At 39.6% G+C, this 17,265-nt stretch overlaps 1 protein-coding gene across 1 annotated transcript in view; it reads right to left on the bottom strand.

Moving 5' to 3' along the window:
• Positions 1-17,265, bottom strand: part of MYO1H (myosin IH) — a 570,182-nt gene that overhangs the window by 38,027 nt on the left and 514,890 nt on the right. Inside the window, exons 27-28 of the mRNA XM_069212716.1 lie at positions 5,916-6,051; positions 2,557-2,627 (exon numbers count right to left, since the gene is read on the bottom strand). Coding sequence (XP_069068817.1) covers positions 2,557-2,627; positions 5,916-6,051 — 207 coding nt within the window. The remainder of the gene's footprint in view (positions 1-2,556; positions 2,628-5,915; positions 6,052-17,265) is intronic.

Genomic DNA, 17,265 nt, shown 5'->3' on the forward strand with positions numbered 1-17,265 from the left:
CCTCCATGGGTGCAAGCTGCACCAACCTAATACTGGCTGCCTCCACGCACCCCGAGTTTGATAGATGTATCTTGCAGAGAGAAACTTGCCCATTCTGGACGGTGAACTGCATTGATGGGGCCTTACCCCTTTGTGAAGAAAAGTTGGTCTCAGTGGAGCTGCAGTGGGTGTAAGTCCATGGACTGGCTTATTTTGTAGTTTCATTTAAATAAGGATACATTTGGTTATTTGTTTTAGATATGATATTAGCTAATTCCATAGCTGTCAACCTATTACACAAATTGATCACAAATTGATCTACCTCTTTGGATCTTATGATTAAATCAAGTCCTACCTACTGTTGTATTCCTGCAATTATGGTGGCTATACCTGCCTTAATGACAGTCATGTCAGCGTTTTGGTGGTTAGCACTTATATATTGCTGGTAATCTGTGGCATAATGGTGGCACTCATATAATGTGGTCAGAACTGACATATTGGTGCAGCTTCTGTCATAATGACAGCCATGTATCAATGGCATCCATGGGCATTGTAGGAATTTTTCACATTAAGGTAGCCACACATGTCACAATTACTAGTATCCCAGTGGTAATTATTTCTATTTCAATTGTGTCACTCCATCGCATAATGATGACTTGGCATATTATGTGTACCATGTTATTAAAATTCTCCTGCGGAGTGAACAGCTGAGTAAGTCTCAAACGTTCAAGTGGAGTGTTGAGCGTTAGTGATGCACAATATTTGTACTGGAATATTTCAAGGACTGCCAATCAGAAGTTTCTATAAAACCTGTGAAATGTAATCACTTTCATAGACAATTGTGCTGCACAAAGCACCATTTGACAGACTTTTTTACATATTCATTTTGGGTACAACCTTCGTTCCAACCTCCCCTAAGTAACAACTACCCTGGAGAAGATGGGCTCCCTCATTTCACTCCTAGAGAAATTCAGGGCTATTTATGCCTATCCACTCTGAAAGCTCACAATTTCACATTGCTTAACATTGAAGCGAATGGGTGATCTCAATCTTTGGTCTGCAAGGGAATTTACATTTTTCTAAATGTAGATTTTAATCTATTAAAGTAGGTCTTTCAATTCACTGAATATTGCAATTTTAGGAACTTTCTTCATTTAAAGTGATAAGTGAATTTAATTTACCACCTCTTTATACAATCTCATTTTTTGCACTAAGAAGGAACACATGGTTATAATTTCCAGTGCTTTCATTGCATTTCAGCAAGATGAGAAAATTGTGTAAATGCAAATTGGATTTTGTTAGTAAAGTCCTGTGCAAAATCTAACTAATTTATTTTTCTGCACAAGTGTTCAAAATCTAGCCATAATTGAATAGTCATCATGAAATGGTGCCGTAACTTGAAGATCTTCATTGTAATTAATTTCTTGGTTTGTTTAGTTTTCATACCTGAGGGTGATGTACATCCCAGAGGCTCTAACTCTCTTGACATTTATTTTTAATTACATGTACGCCTCTTTGATGTAGTATAGTAGTTTACCATACTTGCTGATTAATTGTTTTCCCCAAATTAACACATCGTCTCAGAAGTTTAGTTTCTTCTTTGAAGTTATTTTCAAGATAAGGGCCCTGATGCAAGAAAAGTGGCGCTGCACACAGTGCAGCGCCACTTTTCTTGTGGCCCTTAGCACCCCCCCTACTGTCACCATGAGTGCGCAGTATTTAATATTCAGCGCACCATGCCGGTAGTTAGGAAACAAGCGTCATAATTTTTTACGCTACTTCAGAGCTTTGCAGGATTAGCGTAAAAAATGTTGATGCTAATCCTGTAAAGCCTATTGAGGCCCATTGTAAACAATGGTGTGCCTCCTTTTAATGCCTACTATGAGCAAGCCTTACAAGTGTAAAAAAAACTGACGCAAAGAAATCTCTTAGATTTGTTTGCTCCACTTTTTGCCTCCCCTAATGGGGGAATGCCCCCTCTGCATACATTATGCATGGCGCATGCATAATGTAGCGCAAAATGTTACAAAGTGGCCCAATGCATGCTTTGCGTCACTTTGTAAATTTGGCGCTGCAATTTTGGCCTCGTTGGGCCACATTAGTGTAAAAAAAATGACGCTAATGTGGCGCAAGGAGGTGCTATAGGCTCTTAAATCTGCCCCCTAGTTATTTTGCAGACTTTGCCTGTTCTATTTCATAAACATTTTCCTGGATCCTTTGGTAAAAAAGCACAAGTTATCATTACCAGGTTTTCGCACTCTTTGCTTTGTTATCAACTAAAAACATGATTATCTTGCCTTTTTTATGTTAATTGTTGCTTTTACACTTATACACACTGTCTGGCCTAGGATGTTGTGTAAGATATTAAAAGAAAAGTATAGATATCCTTAAAAATATCCTTAGGCATTTATTGAATTGCGTATAGATTGTACAAATATACATGGACAACAAAACATAGTTCAACATCAGATGGGGCTCTTTCATTTATACTTCATGGTATCTTACATTAATGACCTGGATGGAAAAAGTAAACTAATATCAGGTAGAAACTACTCAACAATTAAAGTGAATTCCCACCTTTTGTTTATTGTCTTCAGCAGGCACATGAATGACAAAGATCCCATCACTCAGGTTACTGACAGAAATACCTAAAAGATAAATGTAAAATTCAGAGTACTTTAAATATTTTTTGATTTATGTAATGCCAATTTCTGTCCTAACATGGTAATACCTTTCATTTCATTTAATGTGTTTTTATTTATACTGAACTATTTTAAACCCATCTATTTACCATCTTATTTATTGTAATTCGAGATGCAGACCTACAGAAATTACCAAATTAATATTATAGATCAGTGGTTCCCAACCTTTTCATTTCTGTGGACCCCCACTTTAACATTATTGGAACCCAGGGACCCCCACTGAATCATCATGGGAATCCGGGGAGCCCCGCCTGAGTCATTACTGGAATCTGGGGACCTAATTTGTCAATAATTGTTAATATTTTTTAATTTTCGAGGCTCTCGTAGACCCCCTGTGAAGGCTTTGCGGACCCCCAGGGGTCCCCGGACCACAGGTTGGGAACCACTGTTATAGATGGTATAGCTGTCTGCCCTTTCACAATGCTATAATAAATACAGAACTATGCCAATTATTATATTTACATTTCCCCTGATTACTTAGGGCCCGATTTAGCATTTGGCAGACAGCGTACTCTAATACAAACACAACAGAGTACAGCTTAACCTTTGGTCCTCCCACCTAAATTAGAGCCGTTCAGATTTTTTGTTTTCTGTCAACTGGACCGCCGATAGCTCAGTTGATAGAAAACTTCTTATCATGGCCCAATGGAGTTGAAGGTGTTGGAGGAAGGACATTACACTATCCGCTCTAATTATGGTGGATGGTATAAAGTCTATTTTCGCCTGTCTGTCACCGACAGGAAAAACTTGGTGGTGATTGACAAAAAATATAATGTCCCCCACACCCTGGGAGAGTTACAACATGGGGGTCACTAGGTTTTTGTGTTTCTGACTCCTATTTGGAAGTTTGTTTCAGAAAAAAAAACCTTTGGAAAAGCTTGGTAAACGGCCATCAAAATCGATGGCCACCATCCACCAAAACCTTGTATGTCCTGTGCTACACTGATGGAAAGAGTACCATCAGTCAAATCCTAAATAAGGCCCTTAATATTTAACAGCTTCCATAGATATGTAATTGTTTTTGCTTCATTATTTCATGCACAATAAAACCCAGGCCTGAATCTCCAAGGTCATAGTAAATCTCATTTTGTCATTATTGCACTTGAACCAGTCAGACTCCAAGAAATTACATTTACGCTCTATAGTAAAAATGAAGCCTGTGACTGGGAAGAACTTGTCAGGACATACCCGCGCAAACAAAGGTACCAACAAGGAGCAAACTCTGCAACGACCTGCAAAGAAACATGACTGACAAATCTTTATTGTACACAAAAGATATCCCAATATTTCCTAAAACGACATAAAAAAGTTGGCCTAGGCTCACCATTAGGTTGACACTGAATCACTCAGAATGGGCACTCATATTGAGCAGGACTTACATTTCACTGGAATATGTAGTGACCACCATTGGTGTGCAAAGTATGAAATCACAGGAATTCCTGACAATACTTCACTGGCATACACAATAAGTAACCAGTGGTACGAAGTACAAAGAAAAAGTAAAAGACAGTAGTGCATCTGATGTCCAGCTAACTTCACTATCTGAGTTACTGGAAAGACCCTTTGAGCTTTCCATATTACCTGTTCTCAGCATAGAAAACAATTATATCTATAATCAATTTACCACATTGCAAGTGCCTTAAACTACCCTACTAATTTGGGGTTTTTCCATCTGACCATCTTAGAGTCTGTTCAGTCCCATGGGGATTGCACCAGTCAAAAGGCCAATATTACTGCTTTTCTTTGTGAGTCCGTGGGAGCACCTCTGCATGCCATCATCCAAACACAATCCAGGCTCATCTTCAATCCTGTAAAGCTACTTGATTTAAACATGAGTGCCTATTAATATCCTAGGACCTAATTTAGGTCTTGGCGGAGGGAATACTCTATTGCAAACATGACAGATATCCCATCCGCCTTATTATGACCTCCATAGTATATCATGGGATCGAAATAAGGCAGATGGGATATCTATCACATTTGTGACAGAGAAGTCCCCTCCACCAGGACTTAAAACAGGCCCTTATTTTGGAACTTAGATATTATCACTATTACAGGTAATAGTGCCTGAATGTGTGTGAAGGCTCTTACAGGTTCACTTCTATGATCGGGGTTATAAAGATGTCCAAGGTATCAACCTCTCTATGCAAAATGCAAACGTCCATGAACTTTAGTATTTTTTCACTTGCACTGATTTGGGAGCAGGCTTTGGTACATGGCAGTTTCGTTTTCTGAAAGTTATAACTATTTATTATAGCGAAGAACAGAAAGAGAATGGATCCTCAAATATCAAGGCAGAATGCACTTAAGAGCAGCTGAAATAATCAAATTCTAAATTGTTGTTTACAGACCAAGATAGTTTAAACATTCCGAACACTTTTCAAAAGGAAATATTATTTGTAGATAGTCATAAGAAATTGTGCATAGGATGTATTGGTGTATGCCTTCAATGGTTATTCACCTGCAAATCGGTAAAAAAACTTTTTTAGCTTTATTTAGATTGGAGCAAAGGTGCCGAAGGCTATCTGGATACTTTCTCATCTGCATAGATGTAGGTTGAACTGTAGGTAAAGTGAGTTGAGAAACAAGCATTCAATACAGGGTAACGACTCCTAGTGATCCACTAAACAGGCATTTGGTAGCAAAATAAAATATGTAGTCCTTAAAAGGATCAGTCTGGAGTGGGGATTGTTGTTCCGGGACATGACTGTTTTGAAGCTCTTTGGGAGGTGGGCTCTGAGGGATGATGACTTCCTCTAGTGGTTTTGTGGTAACTAAAAGAAAATGTTGTCTCTCCAATTCAGTTTTCCCCCCTTGGGTCGTTGTTGCCCACTGCTGATGTTCCTCTGGTCATATGAGGCCAAACTGATCTGATAAAATTGAGCATTAGTTAGTTGGTCTGATCTTAGAAAGTTGATAGGTAATTTGAAATGACAGGACATTGATCAATGACAGTCTGTCGTTTTTAGCTCTGCTGTGCTGATCTTTACCACAAAACAAATAACTAAAGGCAAATTACTCTGCCTGAAAATTTCATGCATGCATAGGTATGTTCCTCAAAAGAGTGACACTAACCTTGGACACTATTTTTGAACAGATGAGGTCTGTTCTTCTGATAAGATGTGATATGCAAGACACTATCCATCATATACAAGTTTCACTCCATTTTAAGTGCTTGACATATTTCTTGCCACTGGTATGTCATTTACATTTTTGAAATACACAATTGGTTACCTTTGAGGGATGCAAAGTCAATTTTCTGCTTGATCTTGGCCAGTTCCACTACGTACACTGCAGACTGTGTGATCAGGAGCTGACGCGGCCGTGCCTTGAAACCATTTCTGTCATATTTAATCACTGGTGTACCATACTACAAAAAAGGTTGACAGTTGAAATCTATATTACTTTGTTTCTTCTTGTTCCACATATTAAAAGGGGCAACAGGTTGAATATAAAAAAATATAGAAATAACGTTTATATAATCAACTTTGAAGACGCCATTTTCCTGGATCAACATTTGTTTTTAGTTATAATGACCGATACGCATGTAAATATTACTCATACAGTTTTTTTCAGTTTTAGATTTGTATGACTGTTGTTTCTACACTAATTATTTATTTTTAAAGTTCCATAAGTTCACAATGGTTTCAGCGTGCCATAACAATTTTATAATATAATACTCAGTTTATTGATAGAACTTAAGCGTGCCTCTAAATTGTGACATCCTGGTAAAATCACTTTATTTTTTAAATGATATTTATAAAGCAAGACACTGTGGCCCTAATTACGACCCTTGCAGTGACGGTCGGACCATGGCCATGCTCCTGCTCATGCGATATATGGCTGTGAAAAACTGGCTTATTGGGCAATGGAATTATGTTTCATAAGCCCGCGCTTGTTATACTTGTAAAAACTGTTATAAGTTTTCAAACAGACCCATGTGGGACTGCAACAATCCAATTCATGCTGGTAGAAACCCTCTATCTGGCCTGGCTGCAGAGTGTTTGAATCCTCAAGTGAACAGTTTCCACATAATCAATGTTCTTTTTATGTTTTCTTTAAATGTTAATATTCAGACATATTCACTGTACAATATCTCCATCACATATGCGACTGCAGGTGTTTTACAAAAAAAAAAAATTCATGTGTGTTCATGTATCCTGAGAAATGAATTTGCATAGAAAATGTAATAACAATAGAAAAATAATGCATGCATTTGAAAATGTGATCACGATAAGTGGCCACCAATGTTCATGAGGTGTACTTATTAATAGTCTAATACTATGAAATGTTGAGTATATGTTAAGGGTTATGCCTTTTGTATTAGCTTTATTAATTATAGGCCTTAACTTAGCGAAGGTCTTGGCTTAGTTGCCAGGCCTCGTGTCAAGCTGTATTTCTTAACGTTTAATAAAATGGCTGTCCTAGAGAGTTAAATTGTGATTTCCCATTGTAGTTTAAATGTGCTTGTAGCTGGAAAGTTTTCTCATGAGAACCAACTGCTAGAAGATGCTGTTCTTGCTAAATGTAACTGTTGGACTTTTGCTTTTGCAGGGTCATCCCCAGACTTTTTTGCCTCCTGCCTCCTATATTTTTCTGACATGTTGCTGTTGGCTTTTCAACTCTGAGCACTTTACCACTGCTAACCAGTGCTAAAGTGCATATGCTCTCCTGTTTAAATTGTATGTAAGTGGTTTATCCATGATTGGCATATTTGATTTACTAGTAAGTCCCTAGTAAGGTGCACTAGAGGTGCCAGGGCCTGTAAATCAAATGCTACTAGTGGGCCTGCAGCACTGGTTGTGCCACCCACATAAGTAGCTCTGTAATCATGTCTCAGACCTGCCACTGCAGTGTCTGTGTGTGTATTTTTACACTGTAAATTCGACTTGGCAAGTGTACCCACTTGCCAGGCCTAAACCTTCCCTTTTCTTACATGTAAGGCACCCCTAAGGTATGCCCTAGGTAGCCCCAAGGGCAGGGTGCAGTGTATGGATAAGGTAGGACATATAGTAATGTGGTTTATATGTCCTGACAGTGAAATACTGCCAATTTCGTTTTCACTGTTGCAAGGTCTGTCTCTCTCTCATAGGATAATATGGGGGCTACCTTTAAATATGATTAAAGTGTAGATTCCCCTAGAGAAGAGATGGACAGGTGGAGTTTGGGATCCCTGAACTCACAATTTAAAAATGCATCTTTTAGTAAAGTTGATTTTGAGATTGTGCGTTTGAAAATGCCACTTTTAGAAAGTGAGCATTTTCTTGCTTAAACCATTCTGTGACTCTGCCTTGTTTGTGGATTCCCTGTCTGGGTCAGTTGACAGTTGGGTTGTTTTTCACCTCACACCAGACAGTGACACAAAGGGAGCTGGGGTGTGATCTGCATTCCTGATTAGCCATCTCTGCTAGGAGGGAGGGGTGGAGTGGTCACTCTCATCTGAAAGGACTGTGCCTGCCTCTGACAATGCTGTCTCCAGCCCCCTGGTGTGTGTCTGAGGCCTTGCCTGGGCAAGGCAGGATCTCACAAGAAGGTGTGAGTCCCCTTTGAAGAAAGGTGACTTCAAAGACTAAAATGAGTATAAGAAGGGCACCCAAACTTACAAACTTTAGAAACACTTCTGGAATCAAGGGGAACCTCTGCCTGGAGAAGAGCTGATCGCTGAGGAACAAGTGCTGCCCTGCCTGTGACTGTGCTTTGTGGAGCTTTCCTGCAGTGCTGCTTCTGCCAGAGTAAGAGGGCAAAGACTGGACTTTGTGTGCCTTCCATCTTGAAGAAGAAATCTCCAAGGGCTTGATGTAGAGCTTGCCTCCTGTTATTGAAGTCTCAGGGATAGCAAAGACTTCTTCCTGCCAGCACCTGGAGTCTCTGGAGAGACCCCTACTCTGCTCTGTGGTGCCCTTCCAGTTCCTGGGACCCTGAAAGGAGAGGCTGGCAGCCCAAGGACAAAAATACACGCACCGCGCGCCGTGCGGAGAAAAGATCGACGCGAATCCGATCGCGGCTGAGAAAACGACGCGACGCCGGCTCCGCAGCTGAGAAACGACGCCGCAGGAAACGCGACCGGAGAATCGACGCCCGGAGCAGGAGAAACGACGCGCAGCATCGCTGACGAAGGCTGAGAGATCGCAACCTGCGCCGCGGGACTTTCGGACCGTCGCGTGGCTGGCTGTTTCGACGCGCATCGCCGTGCCGAGTTGTTTTCGACGCATATAACCGTGCAGGGTTATTTTCGACGCGCACAGCCCGTGCGGGGTTATTTTTGACGCAAACCAGGTACATTTTCACGCTAGCAGCGCTAGTGTGTTGTTACAACTACCTAAAGACTCTTTTTATTTTAAACCTTTTAAAAATCATAACTTGACTTGTGTATGTTGGATTTTTGTCGTTTTGGTCTTGTTTTGTCTAGATAAATATTTCCTATTTTTCTAAACTGGTGTTGTGTCATTTTGTAGTGTTTTCATTAAGTTACTGTGTGTGTTGGTACAAATACTTTACGCCCAGCACTCTGAGGTTAAGCCTACTGCTCTGCCAAGCTACCAAGGGGGTAAGCAGGGGTTAGCTGAGGGTGATTCTCTTTTATCCTAACTAGAGTGAGGGTCCTTGCTTGAACAGGGGGTAACCTGACTGTCAACCAAAGACCCCATTTCTAACAGTAACATTATGTGTGTAATGTGTGTGTAACTGACTTTCTCAGGAGGAGAACAATGGAGACACTGACTGGAGTAGAAGATGCAACAATATTGTTACCTGACGAGCCGGATGATGAGGACATTGCAGGAGAAACCAATCAGCGACATGTGAACCGAGTAATGGTAGAATTCATAGATTTGAAGTTTTAGTTTATTGGACAAAGTGTGAACATGCAATCCTTTGACCACTAGGGAGTTGGGAAGAAGTTTTAGGGAATTTAACTTAACAAGACTGCACTGAGAAGAAACCAGCATTCCTTCGAGCCATTGAGCATTTTGCCATTTGCCACAGAGCCCATTATTGCATATTTTCCATCTTGACAAGAGACGTGCTTAACTTTAATGCTTAGAGACTTTGCATTTTCTGAACTTTGATGCTGAATCCTGATGCCTTGCTGACCGAACTGATGTCCTGATGACGAAGATTATCTTGCCGATCCAATTGAGGAGAGGTATTATTGTACACATGTGTTTGTTATGCCTATTTGCTTTTTCTTTCTAGGTACCAACTGCACTGTTTTGATAGAGCCACAGTTAGATGTTTTCCAAATTTGTGTTACTAAATTGTTTTGCATGAAGCCCAACATGCTGATGCTAATCTGGTGTTAGTTAAGGATTCTCACTAATGAAAATCTTTCAATAGAGAATAATGTTTGATGAATTTCTCTGCTGAACCTAAATGTAGGTGATATAGTTTGCACAATTGTTCTTGTTATTAATCTGTACCATAACCTTAGAATGTGTAATAGTTCAAGCCTTGATTAGACTGAGGTTCTTCCGCACATTTGTACAGCTAATGTTGTTTCTATATGATTTGATTTTGAGATTAATTTACATGACGTTAGCATTGTTAATATAGGGAAATAATATTCTAACTTTTCCTAAAAGGGTGTGGTTATTCATGACTGAAAGGTCATGGTGAGTGACAATTACTGACTCTATTGATTAATAATGTCATTGATTACTGTTGATTATTGATGTTGTCGATTCAAATATTGATAATTAATCTGTCTGTACTGGATTTATGGTGGGAACATCTTAATTGTGAGTCCAAAAGTTCATCGACCTATTCGCGTCCCCTTTTAAGTTTATTTATTAAGGTCAGATGTGCATTTAATAAATGGTAAAACTAGTAATACCAAGAAATTAAGGAAAATAAGTTCATCTATGAATGTAACAAAGTAAGTGAAGTAATTAAGATTTTAAAGCCCAAAGTCCATCTAAATCCATGGTGCCTATAGTCATCCTCCATAGACATGTAACGGAGTCCACATTAAAGTCTTGATCCAACTGGCAGTATTCTCAATCAGCTGCAATAAGCCATTCAATGGGGCTATTCTTTGATCCTTTATTTACTTGCCACTCTCACACTTGCAAGCATTTCTTTAGTTTATATTTTATAGTTTAAACACCTAAGAATGACAAACTTAATCACAGCAATGAAGTGGACTCCCGTTGTTTCTTTATGTTTTTCTATCATAATGCGTTAACCTATCAATCAAGAGAGCCTCCGCTTAAAGCAGTATTTTATTTATTTTTGTCAGTAACTCATTCAATGGGATCAGTTCCATCACTTAAAATGTTACTTGGTGTAATTTGTGTGTAGCTTAATCTTAATACACATTAAATCTAGGTCAGGAGATTGCCTCTAGAAACTACTTTGGTACAAGTCCTTTTCAGCAAGGGAATGTAAATGGTTGGCTTTTCTGGGAAGCATTTTTTCCACAGGTGTCCAAGTCATTTTCTTTCTTGTTCTTCTCTACTTCGGTACAAAAGTAGTTTTGCTAGGTCTCTGTGGAAATTATGCTTGTGTTATTAGGTTAATGAATACTAGGGAATGCTAAAATACTTCCCATGGACAGACATATTTCACAGTACTGTGATGCAACAAATCTCCAACGGGATTTACTTTTCATGTACCAAAATCCCACAGAGCTTCTGGATATATTCCAGTATGACGGAAGGAACCTTCCTAAAATAAAAACGCCCCAACCACGTTAAAAACAAAGTCAATTAAAATTCTAACAAAGTAATTCTGCAAGTATTTGTGAAGGCACCTAGCCGTCACTCCTTTTTTTGTTTCTCATAGACCATGAGGAGCATATGTACAAGCCCCTTGCACCACCTTGTGTAATTTTTTTTAAGCTAAGGTGACCTTTTCCCCGCACCGTATGTACAAAGTGGCGCAGTTCTTGCATTGCCCCTCTTTGTAAACCCTTGTGCCACATAATACCTGCATCAGGCAGAATGTATGCAAAGGGGGGCATTCTGACACAGGGAGGCCCATAAAAATGATGCAGTGAAATTTACAACATTTCACTGTGCCATTTTTCCTGTTATTTCTAACGCCTGCTCAGAGTAGGCGTTAAAATGACACACCCATAGTAACCTATGGGCCTCCCTGTGCTTTCCTGCACTAGCGTGCAGCAAAGCACCACAATAGCGTCCAAAATTTGGACGCTATTGTGCTAAAGACTGGCATGGTGCACCGTATTATAAATACAGCACAACCATGGTGTCGTTAGATGGGGGTAGGGGTAGGCAAGAAAAGTGGCGCATTGGGACAGATGCGCCACTTTTTTGTAAATCTGCACCTGAGTCCCGAGCAGGTGACAAGAACTCTTACAATACGATGATTTTCATTCAGAAACTTAATGACTCCTCTCACTGTTCCTCATTTTGTCCCAGAAAGCCTTTGCACTGCCAGAGGTCAGCAGACTTTTCTCCAGGCACGCTAGCATGGGCTAATTGGTCTCTCCAGTAGCCCAAGAAACGTAATTATTGAACTACAGCTTGGCTGAAAAATATATTAATTAGAAAATTGGGCATGTCTCAAAATCTACATTAGATATCTTAAATATGTTTAAGAACGTGTGTATCAAATTACACTTAGATTTTGAACATAAAAGTACTCATGACCACCCTTAATAAAATGGATTTGTGCGTTTTAGTTATTATTTAAGATGGGAAACACAATCCAGTAAGTAAGCAAAGTAGTAGTGGCTAATTGTTTAAATATTGACTCTTGCAGAGTTGCAAGGACCATTGGTGTAAATTGAGGCTCTGGTTTGCTACCAGGGCAGAGAGGGTGTTACTATTTTGCTAACAGTTCATAGTGCTTTCTGCCCCTGAAGATGATGGAAAAAACAAACCGTAGACAGACCGAGGATGTTTTGAAATCAGCATGTCAACATTGGTTAGCTTGAGCTTAGAAAGCAGTCTGGGTTTTGTTTTAGAGCAAAACAGCACTACTTTCGCACTGAAATTGAGATTTTAATTTAAAATAAAACATTATAATGTAAATTATAATGAGAAATAATGGAAAGGCATCTAAGTTCTAGAACAAATCAAGGACAAACGTTTAGTCCTTTCCAAGGTTAAGTTAGCTATCAATGTAACTAAGGAGCTATGGCCAGACAAGTAATACTATTTGTAGGAAATGTATGTAGTACATTTCAAAAAGTTCGAAAATATTTTGTGTTTACTATTTTTTTTTTATTTAGGCAATGTTGCTTGTGTTTCATACTCTCTGTAATTATTATGAATTTAATTCTAAAGCATTCAGCTCTTGTCAGACTGGAAGCTTTGGTACATGCTTTTTGTGTCCCGTCTGTGTGAATATATATTGTTTATTGATATACATATATCATTTTTAGCTACAACAGCTGCATTTTTCAGGCAAGGTTTTCTGCATGTGCATTGTCTGCTTTAGATTAACATTTATTTTTAATTAATCATATTGTAATTATTCACTGTGGGTGGGGAGAGCAGTACCATCTCGTCTCTACACGCGGTGCAACAATCAGCTATTGGTTTCATTGAGGGGTCGTCAGTGGTAGCGGGCGCCACCCCTCTACTGCCACCACCTTGCCACCCCGACCAGCATATGCTGACACAACAAAAAGTGTATGTCAAATGATTGCATTTTATAAGATATCCCAAGTATGAAGGAAAGCATAACAAGGAAAAGACCGTCCTTTTTTTGGTTAGGTTGAAAACAAACATCCCACAAATACTATTCAGCATGTTGTACATAGTGGTGTTTTCTTCTCAAAAGTGTGATTAAGCACAGATCTTATACATTTTGAGTTTAATCGGTTTTATGTGTTTTTTAACTTGCATTTTTGTTTTGGAGACCTTGTGATGCTGCTATCAAGCTAGCATTCAAGCTAGATGCATCAAGAGTTAAAAACATGCATTTAATTACTATATTTTTCACCAGAACACTGCACATGAATTTATAAAACATTATTATAAGCACGCAGATCTACTAAATTATAGTTTTAGGGAATAAAATTATCTTGCAGCAGCATACAAGAATGGTAATATCGATTTGTGATTTTGTACTGGTTGACAATCAACTGTATTTTTTTAAAACACAATAAGCGCCGCATTTGCGCCGCTTTTTGACACAAAACTGCGCAAACCTACAAAATACAATGGCGTTTTGCAAGTTTGCGCCGTTTTTGCGTCAAAAAACGACGCAAATGCGGCGCAAAAAAAGTATAAATACGGGCCAATGTGTATGCGTGTACCTGAATCGAATGCATTAATGAACATGTCTGACTTTTTCCTTTAAAATGGTGCTGTCCTACACTGAGTTCCGAAACAGCCTTCTGTATTCTCATATTATGCATTCTTTCACTTTGCGTGCTATGTATACTTTTATTTTTACTTCTTAAGCACGATCTTGTCAGTGGCACAAGGTTATATTGGCCAGGGTCACATGCACAGGACGGTGCCTGATCATCATTCAAATCTGTTCCCTCTCAGAAAATGCGAATTTTCTCTGAATGTGCCCCCTTAGTATTCTTAAACCAATCTACCTGCATTGGGGTAAACCTCACAAGAGGTCTGTGCAATAATGACAATTGGTCACTTTCTGTGATGGCATCAGTGTCAAATGTTACAGGACATCAATTCCTGTGATGCAATCAGAGTTGAAGGTAATATGTCTCTTCCTATGATGCTATCTTAGAGATAAAAAGTTGTGTGACGTCACTGCCACCAGAGCGAAAACGAAATTATCTAATACAATTAAATACTGTATTATGGACAGAAAAAAAGGAAGTACAACTTAATTCCTAGTGGAAATCGAGCACACTTGGAATATTCCAGATTTATACTTGCGATTTATTTTAAATCCTGTGTGTCACACACCTAGCTAACTGCTAAAATTGACCATCAACATCCTCCAATTTTTCAGTGTAGTAATCTATGGTTAACACCTCAGACTATGTAGTAAATGGGAGCAACTCTACAGAGGCCACAGGCTCACACCTATCTAGGCCCTTCCCCAGCCTTTACACTCCTCTATGCAGATCTTAGTAGAATAGATAGCAATTGGCCTACATCCCCGCCAATGCCATAGACCAGTGGTTCCCAACCTTTTGACTTCTGTGGACCCCCACTCTGTCAATACTGGAGCCCGGGGACTCCCACTGAATCATTATTGTGATCCAGGATTCCCTCCACTGAGTCATTACTGAAAGCTGGGGTCCCAATCTGCTAATATTATATAATTTTCTAAGCAGTCAGGGACCCCCTGAGGAGGCTTCGCAGACCCCCAGGGGTCCCCGGACCACAGGTTGGGAACCACTGCCATAGACCCTTGCATTACACACATGCGCTAGATAGATACCTACCTGACTCCTGCATTTATACATCTCATCCTATCTATCCCCCAAATGCTGTAAAAAAGGACTTCTTTTAGGAGTTCTCCGATAAATATTCTCAGTGTTCTTGCTGGACTATAGGTTACTGATTTTGCTAATTTGATACTTTAATCTCTCAGTCACCTGCAACCTATTGGTCTACAAGCAGTTGTCCCCATGCATTTCGTCATACAGACTAATTGATAATCTCCAGTTAGCACAGGAGGAAAACAGTATATTCTTCTCGAATTATCACCATTAATCTACAATGAGAATCCTAACCTTTTTGCAGTAGTCGACAATGCGGATCACACCGATTCAGTCGCATTTCTGGTCATTCTATGCAAAGGAAATACGCTCCTGAGACTCTGTAGTTCATCAGAACCTAGTGTTCCTAGGGTTTTGCCGGACATTTCATCTGCTTCAGCATCTTCACATGGCTACTACTGGATAGACCTATGTCTAAAAGATATCCTAAATGCACTTAGTAAAGGACTTACAAGTCACTACTGGTCAGGCAGAATGCTCTGAAACTCATCAAACTTAGATCCACATTTTAAAAAGCACATGGTGGGATGTGGTCTTACCCTAAATGTGATAGGAGTTTTAGGGTAGAGCACACAATCGCTCTAGTCTGCTGTAATCTCTCTGTGAGCTTTTAACCATGCCCACTGCACGCCCATCAGTTTCATTGGTTCATGGGCTTGCCTTTTAAAAATTGCTTGATTTGAGAAAGGCATGCATACGTCATGCCTTTTCCAGTATTTTGCCCTCCTCGAGCGCACCAGCCAACTACTGACAACATACAAGGCTCCATGTTTTCAGCATGGTTTATTGACTAATTTTTCTTTTTATTTCCTACGCAGTGCAATCTCGCTTTACATTTGCCGATACCTTTGACTGCGAGCGAACTTCTGTTTCATTTTGTGTGCTCCTTCACGCTCATGGCGTGGCGCTTTAAATCGGGTCACTTAAGTAAAACTGTATTACTTTTCATTTTCACTTTATGTGGCAATAAAAGTCCGGATAGGACTTTGCAACGCTAGTAGTTCTAAGCCTAGCAAATGCAAGACCCATTGCATTGCAAATGCTTGTTTATACATGTTGTCGGTTCACACTTCACCGGCCAATGAGTGGACATTCCCATCTGTTCCCTGCAGAGAAAGTTTCATGGACATTCCTACCTGCCCCCTACTGAGACAGTGTCATACACCTTCCAAAAGACAAGAATCCTTAGATTTCTCTCTGACTATCTCCTAACTCTAAAATGTAGGCCTTCTTTGTCATCAGACCCTGTGCAGCTCAGGTGAGAATTATAGGATGAAATCACACAGCCGACATACAAGATGAACATTTATTTTTCCAAGGAGACATTCAAAATAGTATCCGGCCAATTTTTGCTTTCTAATATTTCTTGGACAAATGATGCCCCATGTTCTGCATAGTGTACCTCCCACAACCTAACACTAGTGCCTGCTACAGAGCCTCTGTTTATGAAGAAGTAATTCTTGTGTTGCTAATGCAGTTCTGGACTCTCTACCATATACTTACTCTATGTCCCTTAGATTCCTTTTTGGAATGTCTGGAATCGCTTTCTCAGATGATGGGAGCCTGCAGTAGAAGTAGGACGGTGCTGCGTTGGCCTCCTGTACTTGGTTAATCATTAGTGCTCAAAAGTTGCAATAAATGATATTGATGTTTATATTCACCTTAAGACCATTTCACTAATTAGCATGATAAACTGAGAAAAATGACATTGGTAGAGGTTAAGGGGGCTAATGAATATAAAAATGTAAGAAAAATGACGTGTGTAGTGTGGGAAGAGTTTGTGGGAAGGAGCTTTTAAAAGATCCAAATGTGTTGAGGTCAAGCCTAGGCAGCGCTTATGTGCTGTCTCTCAACAACGCCCATCACTTTCATTCGTTCCTTGGCCTGCCTTTCAAAATTCCTTTGGTTTCTTAGGTAAATGCTTTATGTTTGTCCACTTTGAGGCTGTTATGTTACCACCAGGAGACTGACCCTGTTACATGAATTATTGCATTATTATCAGCCATGTATCTTCATGTTGTTGCACTACTTTTTTCTTTTGCCTTGCTGCTTCAATTCCAGGGGGTATGTTGTTTCTTCCTCGTTTCCAGGCATCTCGCTGTTTATTTGCGGTGTCAGTGCCCCACAAAGGCTGCAAGCTGGCAGGGAGTTCTTTTTTATTTATTTATTTGTTTTTTGGCAGTTTTGTAT

Source organism: Pleurodeles waltl, chromosome 11 (assembly GCF_031143425.1).
Source record: "Pleurodeles waltl isolate 20211129_DDA chromosome 11, aPleWal1.hap1.20221129, whole genome shotgun sequence".
NCBI lineage: Eukaryota > Metazoa > Chordata > Amphibia > Caudata > Salamandridae > Pleurodeles > Pleurodeles waltl.